Consider the following 10,332-nt stretch of genomic DNA (forward strand, 5'->3'; position numbering starts at 1 on the left):
TGGCGGCTAGGATTAGGGTTCGTGAGGGGCGGCGGTAACGGGCCTCAGGGCGGCGGCTTATAAAGGCCTGGCCCGAGAAGTCCTGGCCGAGTACGGCCCTAAGTCGGTCGATTTTTTTAAAATAATTTGACGTGTAGAAAAAGAAAGAAAAGAAATACTAAACAGACTCCAAAAATCTCGAAATAAATTTTCCCCGACTTCTAAAATCAAGCCAGACAAAGTGAACATTTATTTGGGGCCTAAATGCAATTTTGAAAAACGCGCATTTTTCCTAAATTCAAATAAAACAACGAAAAACTCCAAAATAAAAATCTTATTTGATTTTAATATTAAATCTTTGATATTTGTTTATTTTGAGGAAGTCATTTTATCCTCTCCCTTTCATTTTTAATAAAAGAAATAATTCAGAGAAAAATAATTAAAATCAAATGATCCTCTTTTCATAATTCGAGAAAACCTCAAATATGAAAATAACGAAATCCCCAACTCTCTGCGTAGGTCCTTGAGTTGCATAGGATTTCTAGGATCAAACCAAAAAGCAAATAAAATTTGATATCAATGATGATCTAATGTATAATATTTCAAATTGAAAATTTGGGATGTTACAAGATACCATCTTATTATATCATATTATGATTGTTTTGAGAAAGTGTTGTCACCCGAGATTTATTATTATTGCTCGCTAGTTGATTATGCCATTGATATGAGTAAACATGAGACCTAAGCGTTATTGTGAATATGGTTAGTTTATAATCTTTGCTGAAAACTCGAATGTTGGCTTTACATATTTACAACAATAAGAGAAAACAGAGTTTGTAAAAGTTTTTTTTATCACTTTCAGTTTGTCAATTGAATTGCTTGAGGACAAGCAAAGGTTTAAGCTTGGGGGAGTTGATACGTCTCTGTCGTATCTACTTTTCCAAACACTTTTGCTATTTTTTGGACTCTAGCTTGCATGATTTGAATGGAACTAATCCGGATTGACGTTATTTTCAGCAGAATTGCCATGGTGTTATTTATGTGCAGAAACAAAAGTTCTCGGAATGACCTGAAACTTCACCGAACGTCTTTTTGGAAATAATAAAAAAATCCTTGCAAAAGATGAAGACCAGGGGGCCCACACCCTAGCCACGAGGGTGGGGGGGGGGCGCCCTCCTACCTTGTGGGCCCCCTGAAGCTCCTTCGACCTCAACTCCAACTCTATATATTTGGTTTCGGAGAGAAAAAAATTAAGAAAAAGGATTCATCGCGTTTTACGATACGGAGTCGTCGCCAAGCCCTAAAACCTCTCGGGAGGGCTGATCTGGAGTCCGTTCGGGGCTCCGGAGAGGGGAATCTGTCGCCATCGTCATCATCAACCTTCCTCCATCACCAATTTCATGATGCTCACCGCCGTGCATGAGTAATTCCATCGTAGGCTTGTTGGACGGTGATGGGCTGGATGAGATTTATCATGTAATCGAGTTAGTTTTGTTAGGGTTTGATCCCTAGTATCCACTATGTTCTGAGATTGATGTTGCTATGACTTTGCTATGCTTAATGCTTGTCACTAGGGCCCGAGTGCCATGATTTCAGATCTGAACCTATTATGTTTTCATCAATATATGAGAGTTCTTGATCCTATCTTGCAAGTCTATAATCACCTACTATGTGTTATGATCCGGCAACCCCGAAGTGACTATAATCGGGACCACTCCCGGTAATGACCGTAGTTTGAGGAGTTCATGCATTCACTATGTGTTAATGCTTTGGTCCGGTACTCTATTAAAATGAGGCCTTAATATCCCTTATTTTCCTCTAGGACCCCGCTGCCACGGGAGGGTAGGACAAAAAGATGTCATGCAAGTTCTTTTCCATAAGCACGTATGACTATATTTGGAATACATGTATACATTACACTGGTGAATTGGAGCTAGTTCTGTGTCACCCTAGGTTATGACTGTTACATGATGAACCGCATCCGGCATAATTCTTCATCACTGATCCATTGCCTACGAGCTTTACATATATTGTTCTTCGCTTATTTACTTTTCCGTTGCTATTGTTACAATCACTACAAAATACCAAAAACATTACTTTTGTTATCATTACCTTTTGCTACCGTTACCACTACTATCATATTACTTTGCTACTAAATACTTTGCTGTAGATATTAAGTTTCCAGATGTGGTTGCATTGACAACTCAGCTGCTAATATTTGAGAATATTATTTGGCTTCCCTTGTGTCGAATCAATAAATTTGAGTTGAATACTCTACCCTCGAAAATTGTGGCGATTCCCTATACTTGTGGGTTATCACGAGTCTGGGGAAGGGTCCGACCACTTTGGGTCTATAGCATGCAGCCTTTTCCTGCATTTGTGCAAGAGGCTGTTTCCAGGACTCGAACTCGTGACCTCACGGTCACAAAGGAATATAAAAATTTCATGAAAAAGAAAAATAAAAAAACATAAGAAAAGAAAAAAAAGTGAAAATGAACAAATTTTTGAGAATCATGAAAAAAACTGCCTAAAAATCCGTGCTGGAAAACAGAAAGAAAACCCGCCTATAAATGGTGCTTAAGGCGCCAAATAAAAATTGGGCCTAGCCAAAACTATTGTAAAAAAAAAGTGCCAAACCGAATCCCCTTGCCTTCTCTGCAAGCGACACGAACTCGGCCTCCTTAGCCCATATCATTCAACTCCCGAGCCCAAATACGAGCACCAAGGAATTTCGCAGGAACAAAAGCTCCGACCGACGAAACCCAGCCCGACGAGCCACACATCCGACTCGATCCGGACCCAACGCGGCGCCTCCCACTCATACCGACCGACCGCCCTCCGCCCTCATGTCCTCCTCCGCCGGCGACGGCCTCGCGCCCCCGTCGTCGGCGTCCAAGGGCAAGGCCAGGATGGACGACGACGCCGAGGCCGTGGCCGCGGCGCCGGAGGGCGTGCCCTGCGGTATCTGCTTCACGGACTCGCGCCGGGCGATCCGGGGCGAGCTCGACTGCTGCGCCCACCACTTCTGCTTCGTCTGCATCATGGCCTGGGCGCGCGTCGAGTCGCGCTGCCCCTTCTGCAAGGCGCGCTTCCACACCATCCGCCGCCCGCCCGTCCCCGGCCGCCTCCCCTCCGAGCGCATCGTCAACGTCGCCGAGCGCAACCAGGTAATAGCCAAATCCGAAGCATTTTCAACCCCATGATTGTCTTGTCTATCAGTTGCGCGATAATTATCCAGCCATCTTCGTCGCCGTCGCGGCCTCGCTCCATGGATAAGTTAGACTGTCAAATATTTCATGACGTGTTTCTATAATTGCACATTTCCTAGGTTCCAGCTTCAGACACCATAATGGCAAAGTTCACAGTACTGAGATTTATGAAAAGAGTCTGTCAAACTAAGAATCAGGAAAACAAATTAAGCCGCACGGACAAAACCTTAAAAGATTCATGTAACTGCTGCAAAGGTGAAGCCAATCGTCGATTCTTTGGCCTCTTTGTGTCATCTAGAGGGAACAGTGGAAATAACCTATATATTTGGTGTGCGTCTCAAGCTGATTTTACACGTCGAGTTAGCATTGAATGCGACGGTGCGCAAAGGCAATAGGGTTGACTCTTAAGATGATCTTTCCTACTTCTAAAAGTTCGAGTTGGTGGCGAGTTCACTTCTCTACACATGTGGGATGTTTTGCCAAAAGGGGCAGAATTAAAATACTGGGTCAGCAGAGAGTCGAACTCGGCACCTTGTCTAGAGGGTTCTAGGGTCCTACCATCTGATCTGTATACTAGGGGTCTGCCAAAGGGATCGAACGACATTTTTAAATTAGCCCTCAACCATTTCCTCGCGAGTCCTCCATCCGTCATCTTTTTTTGCAGTCCTGTCCTCTAGCCACCTCTCCTTCCAATCATCGTCCTCCGTCATTTCAAAATTTGATCTATGATCCCGCTTCAAATTTTCTAATGCCTCTCCCGTGGTCGCTTCAATTGCTCCAACATGGCTCTGCTGCCGAGCCTTTCCCTGCCTTTTTCACATTTTTGTTTATGCTGAAAATTGAAAAGTAGGTGGTGTGTTTTTTCTTTTTCTATTGAGAGGATTGTTGTATAGTGGAATAGGTAAGAGGACTAAAACTGGAGTGAAACCCAACATATTTATAATGTTATACAGCCCGAATTAGGATGAAGCATAAGAAGTTTGAGTGGTATATACTATCGAAATGTTTTTAAGGTTTGTGAGCACATATTTATTTACTTTGGATCTGGTGCAACACACATACACTTTGCTAGTTGTTATTTTTAGTCGGTTTTATTCTCTCTCCTCTCTCATTGTCCCTGGCAGTTCCTATGTGTCAAGATGTAGAGTCAGTTGATGTCACGCCTTTGTAAATGCACTTACAAATTTAAGTTCTTGCATCGCAATGCCAGCAATTCATTGATAACTCTATTACTCCCTCATTTTAGGTTTACAAAGCCCGCATTTATTTTGACCATCAATTAGACCAATAATATATGAGTTGTGTATCATTATACCATCAGAAACTTCTTTCACATATGAATTCAATGATAAAAAATTATGGCATATAATTAACATTTGTTAGTCAGTCAAATAAATGGTTGTAGTTGGCCTCAAAATGTGTGTGGGCCTTGTAAACCCGAAAGGAGGTGGTAGTTTATATTCTGTTGTTAGGACCCTTTGAATTCTTAGCAGAACTGACGTGCTGTGTTGGTTGAACAGGTATACCATCCTCGAGGCAATGTGAGTAGCGTGGTGAGCACTGATCCTTACGTGAACAGCCGCTGCAGCGTATGTAACTGCTCCAGTGATGAGGACCTGCTGCTCCTCTGCGAGCTGTGCGATGCGGCTTCACACACGTACTGCGTGGGGCTAGGGACCACTGTGCCAAAGGGAGACTGGTTCTGCAAGGACTGTGAAACATCCAAGGAGGAGCACTCGAGGTGTCAGATCGAGGATGGTGGGTCTAGTGATCAGGGTGAAATTGAAATCACCATTGAAGTTCCAACTGCTGAGCCAGTTACAGAACCTTCCGCTTCTGATATTGTGGATGAGGGTTCCTCTCTGAGTTCAGTGCGCCGCACAAATACGAGGAGCAGTGGGACTACCATTGAAGTTCCAACTGCTGAGCCGGTTACAGAACCTTCCGTTTCGGATATTGTGGATGAGGGTTACTCTTCGAGTTCACTGCGCCGCACAAATACGAGGAGCAGTGGGACTACCATTGAAGTTCCAACTGTCCAGCCAGTTACAGAACCTCCCGTTTCAGATATTGTGGATGGGAGTTACTCTTTGAGTTCACTGCGCCGCAGAAATACGAGGAGCAGTGGGCCTATCCCAGTTCCGTCTATTTATGATAATGTGGATGAAGATTACGGGACAATTCCAGTGCACGGGACAAATGCACAAAGCAGTGAGTCTTTCCCAGTTCCTTCTGTTTATGACATTGTGGATGAGGATTACGAAATAAATCCACTGCGTAGGACCAATACGCGGAGCACTAGACCTGATAGAAATGCCAATGATTTGCCATCGCAGGGTAATTCTTCTGATGGATCATATTCTCATGAATCTCCTCAAGGGCGAGGCACTGGTCGCGCATTGTTGCATGCCCATGCTCGCTTTGGAACTGAGAGAGCTAGAACATTTCGTAATTCTCGCAATCTTAATAACCGTATAATGCTGCTGCGTGAGAACTGGCCTGCTCTCCGTGCAGGTTCTGCGGGATTTGCCACACATCTACACAACAATAGCGCTAGTTCTTCTGTTAAAGATCATCAGCAGTCTGCGGCACCTCCGCCTAAGGAGACCCGTTATGTCAATAAGGCATGGAAAATGTTGGAAATGGCAAACTCTGCTGGTGGAAGGAAGAAATGTGACAAGCCTTCCTCCCTAGACTGCACTCCTCGATTCTCTATGGGAAATAGGTCAACTTCATTCAGCCCGATTGATACAATCTTAGGACAGAAGAAGCAGAGCCTTTCTCCTACCGTGACTCAGAGAAACGCTATGAAATTTGACCGTGGTGCAAAAAGGGATAATATACTGCCCAGGAAGGATGTTGTAGGGCACTGCGACTTGCCTGGGAATCGCCATGTATTAGTTTGTGAAGGAATTGGTTCATTCCAGAGTAGAATGACAAATCAGGAAAGTCCAAATGGTAAAGTTGCCTCGTCAAGCCATAGTCAGCATGTTGATCAGACACCAGAATCTTCGTGTGGCGGTAAAGTTGCCTTATCAAGCCACAGACAACATGTTGATCAAACATTGGAATCTGTGCATGGCCCGCTTGGATCAGGGAAACCTAAAATGGATGCGCTGCATCCATCTGCAAACAGTCTATCGTCCGGTCGTCCCACGGCGATCTCTCCGCTACAAATCGTGTCGAGCGCTGGGAGCCAATCTGGTGCAAAGGTAAACACTCAGGAACCTTCAGCAGCTCGTGCTGCAACATCCAATGAAATTGGTACCGTGGCAGCAACAATTGAAGTTAGAAAAAGTTCTGGACCAGACCGTGGCGAGTCCAAGAGAAAACATCGTTCTGGAATGCGTGATGATCAAGGATCCAAAAAACCCAGGGTAAACCCTGAGGAACCTTCAGCCGTTTGTGCCACAACATCCAATGAAATTGGTACCGTGGCAGCAACAGTTGAAGTTAGAAAAAGTTCTGGACCAGACCGCGGTGAGTCCAACAGAAAACTTCGTTCTGGAACGCGTGATGATCAAGGATCCAAAAAACCGAGGGTAAACCCTGAGGAACCTTCAGCCGTTTGTGCCACAACATCCAATGAAATTGGTACCGTGGCAGCAACAGTTGAAGTTAGAAAAAGTTCTGGGCCAGACCGTGATGGATCCAAGAGAAAACATCGTTCTGGAACACATGATGATCAAGGATCCAAGAAACCCAGGAAGAGTGGTAAACTTGCAAAAAGTGAAATATCATGCTTGGCCATGCTTGAGTTGAAGCTACTCAAGATAGACAAAACCTACGGTACGTATTTTTCCTTCCAGCCCTTTCAGCAAGAAGAACCTTCTTTTATTTACATATATCTGATCTGTTAAAACTTGCTTGTGATCCAGGTTCCGACAGATTCAAGGAGGTTGCTCGAGCAGCAACACACACCGTCTTGGCTTCCTACGGACTGGAGCATACTCCATCAGTAGCCCTGGCACTCCCCAAACCGGTCTGCAAGCACAGCTGCAGAACCGGATCTTCCAAACCGTCAGCGATAGCCAACACCTGCAAGGAATGCCTGCGTGGTTTCGTGAAGCAAGCCATCAGTTCGGTGTTGGCCAGCAAGCAGATGGATCAAACTGCCGCCTCTTGCTAGGGTTTAGACTGCGTCTCAGATTGTCTTTCACGGTTGTGAAAGGAAAAATTCTTTTGTCTTACCTAGTGTGTAGACAGATGTTGTATGTACATTTCCGTAGCGTTTTTTGGTGTAACCTACCTAGCTGTGTAGTGGTTGCTTGGCTTGGTTGGTAGACCTGATCCAGGACAAGAAACATAGTACTTGAATGGGTTTCAATCAAGAATAATAACAAAAGAAACATAGTACTTGAAACAGTAGTTGCTGGTTTATATGAGGCAATGGTTGGTGCGGCTGGAGCACGGAACTGGTCTCACATGCCCGGATTTGTGAACGCTGGCTGTTAATGGTTGGCTGGACAAAAAGTCTCCCAAGTAGGGAAACCCAGCTGGGGGTTGTGGTGTAATTGTTCGTCGCAAATTTTGCGTATTTAAGCGCCACTAGCTGCTATTGGTTGCTTGACCTCCTAAAGTCTTTCCCTGAGGAGAGGCATTACTGAAAGTCTGAAACTTTCCAAGATTGTGAGTGTTAGGTCCAATGCTTTACCCAAATGATTTATACAAGCTGGAATGCAACTGGCAGTGTTTCTATTTGCAGGAATGAAGGTTATGTGAGGTAAGCAGCTCTAGGTTGGTTTGGCAGAATATATTGTTGGTTACTGTCACCAGTCACCAACTCAATGTCTGAACCGAGATGAAGTCTAAGTAAATATGCCATCGCTGCATACAGCGATTTAATGGATTTGTAAAAAGCAAAGTTGGTATTCGTCTATTCGTTAATCACACAAGAAAATGTTCAACTATTTCTCTTCAGAACACAAAAGGTCCATTTAGGCTTGACCCGAATCCGATGCCGAACCATGCGCATTTGAATTTCTGCCTCTCGGTTCCACAATTCAGTTCCGAATTCGAGTGTCATTTTGTGTTAAGCTAGAGGAATTTACCCGTGGTCTTTTTATAACCATCCAAGCAAAGTTTGTTTGGTTTTCCACCTTGTAAAAGTGCATCGACAAAGTCCAGAAAAAGACGGCCAGGACTGTAACACTAACAGGCACGCAAGACACAACCGACGGCATCATCATCAGTTAAAACAAAACGTCAACACCAAGACTTCGAAAGGACATTGAGAGTAATTTTCCTCGCAGACGAGGTCGGAAGAAGGATCTAAGCAGAGAACCAAAACGGCTCCGGCGGTGGCCACCACTGACCACCGGACAAGGCAGGCGTTACGCTCGAAGCAGAGAGACGAGACGAGACGCATTGCCGTCCGGAGGGTGGCAGTTGGAAGAACCGGACTACACCGGGCGGTAGCGAGCAGCGTAGCGACCGGCGAAGCCGATCAGGACACGCGTGCCATTGCTGTTCAGCTCTTCCTGATCGCCTGCGCCGGATGACGAATGTGATCCACTGACGGCCTTGAGATTTTTCTCTTCTCCTCCGAACTATCTGCCGGAGTGACGAGTGTGATACAGTGACAGTCTTTTGATTTTCCTTTGTTTTCTCGAATTACCTACCGGAGTGACAAATGTGGTACAGTGACAGTCTTGTGATTTCCCCTTTTATTTTCAAATTGTTTAGTAGGAGTGACATTTTCATTCCAAGCCCGTCCCTCTCCAGACGTCTCTAGCGTTGACTTGCCGCGTATATACGATTTTTTTGAACTGACGAAACATTATTCAATTTGTGGTAAAGACATTTCCTTAAATTTGGCTGAGTCCTGTTTTCTCCTTTTTTTTCGGGTGGAAATTCAGTCCCGTTAACGAATATTTTGTTCGATATTTTGTAGTAAAATGGGAGCCAGACATATCACATTTTATTTTTTTGGAAAAAGGAGGTTGGAGCCATATATATCACACATTAGAAGGCGGAAATGTTAACGCAAAAAAAACTAAAAATTGTGACAACCAGATTTGAGATGCAAAAACAAATAAAATTGCCATGCTTGTGTATCAGGATTTGCCATATTATGCGGTTAAAATTGCCATACAGTTTAAATAAATTAACGAAAAAATTGCCGTTGTCATGCTTTCGATCAGGATCCGAGTTACCCTGGGGCGTCAGTTTTTAAACATAAAAACCGACGTCAGATGTATATTGAACTCCCAAAATATTGACAAGCCATACGCAATGTTCAGAAATACCAATATGGTTTTCTCTGAGATAAAATATACAAATATGTTACCAGTTAAGCAAGCATATTTAAGGCATGGGCATGTCTTTAGAGAAGCTTCTTTGCTATTTACAAAAGATTCATTTGAGTTACGGAAATCAAAGGTTCATTATGCTTGATTGAATTGTAGGATAAAGTTGAACGAATTTAACTTGGGCTTCTCATGCTCAACTTTGGATTTTTCAATTTTATTGGATTTTCATTGAAGTTTGTTTGAATTTTTTGTTAACATGTTCCAATTTGTATCATTCTTTACTCTCGGCATGATATATTTTCTACTTTTCGTGAGGGTAAATCCCCACATTTCATTTCCCTCTATCCTTTTGCATAGGTCATACCATGTTGGATCAAAGAGCCCACATTCGGCATTGCAAATATCTAAATAGTATTCGAGAGAAACAATGGCTAACTCTGAATTCATCAAGTTTGATGTTTTCGGCTCGAGTATAATGGACCACCCTACCTCAGACCAACTCAATGTGAGGTGTCTCATTTAGCCGCTTATTTACCCAACGTGGGAAGCACATCTTGTGAAGGGTATGCATGTTGAGGGTACCATCGAGGCTATACGCTTCAGGGTATGGCCAGCGCAGAGGGGATGTAAATGAAAAATCTACACCTAGGACAAGGTTCATCCTACTTGAACCACATCTCCGGCAATCATTACTTGATGGATGAAGAACAAAACTATCCATGTGGGATATACTCCAAGCATATCTCATTGTTATATTGTTGGGTTATTCCGACAAAGTATTGCTTTAAGATTCTCCATAAAGACCAAAATACCCTCATGGTATGTTGTAGCCCAAGGGACAAATATGTAAGTATGTAACCATGGGCCCGTATAGGCTCTATCCTATTTTCCTT

At 43.7% G+C, this 10,332-nt stretch overlaps 1 protein-coding gene across 1 annotated transcript; it reads left to right on the forward strand.

Annotated features, from left to right (window-relative positions):
* The first annotated feature begins 2,754 nt into the window (after nucleotides 1-2,754).
* On the forward strand, nucleotides 2,755-7,556 carry LOC119330554. The gene is made up of 3 exons (XM_037603667.1): nucleotides 2,755-3,146; nucleotides 4,709-6,977; nucleotides 7,067-7,556. The coding sequence occupies exons 1-3, from the start codon at nucleotides 2,826-2,828 to the stop codon at nucleotides 7,315-7,317; spliced, it is 2,841 nt and encodes a 946-aa protein (XP_037459564.1). The 5' UTR covers nucleotides 2,755-2,825; the 3' UTR covers nucleotides 7,318-7,556.
* The last annotated feature ends 2,776 nt before the right edge of the window (nucleotides 7,557-10,332 follow it).

The sequence above is a fragment of the Triticum dicoccoides genome, chromosome 7A (assembly GCF_002162155.2).
Source record: "Triticum dicoccoides isolate Atlit2015 ecotype Zavitan chromosome 7A, WEW_v2.0, whole genome shotgun sequence".
Classification (NCBI taxonomy): Eukaryota; Viridiplantae; Streptophyta; class Magnoliopsida; order Poales; family Poaceae; genus Triticum; species Triticum dicoccoides.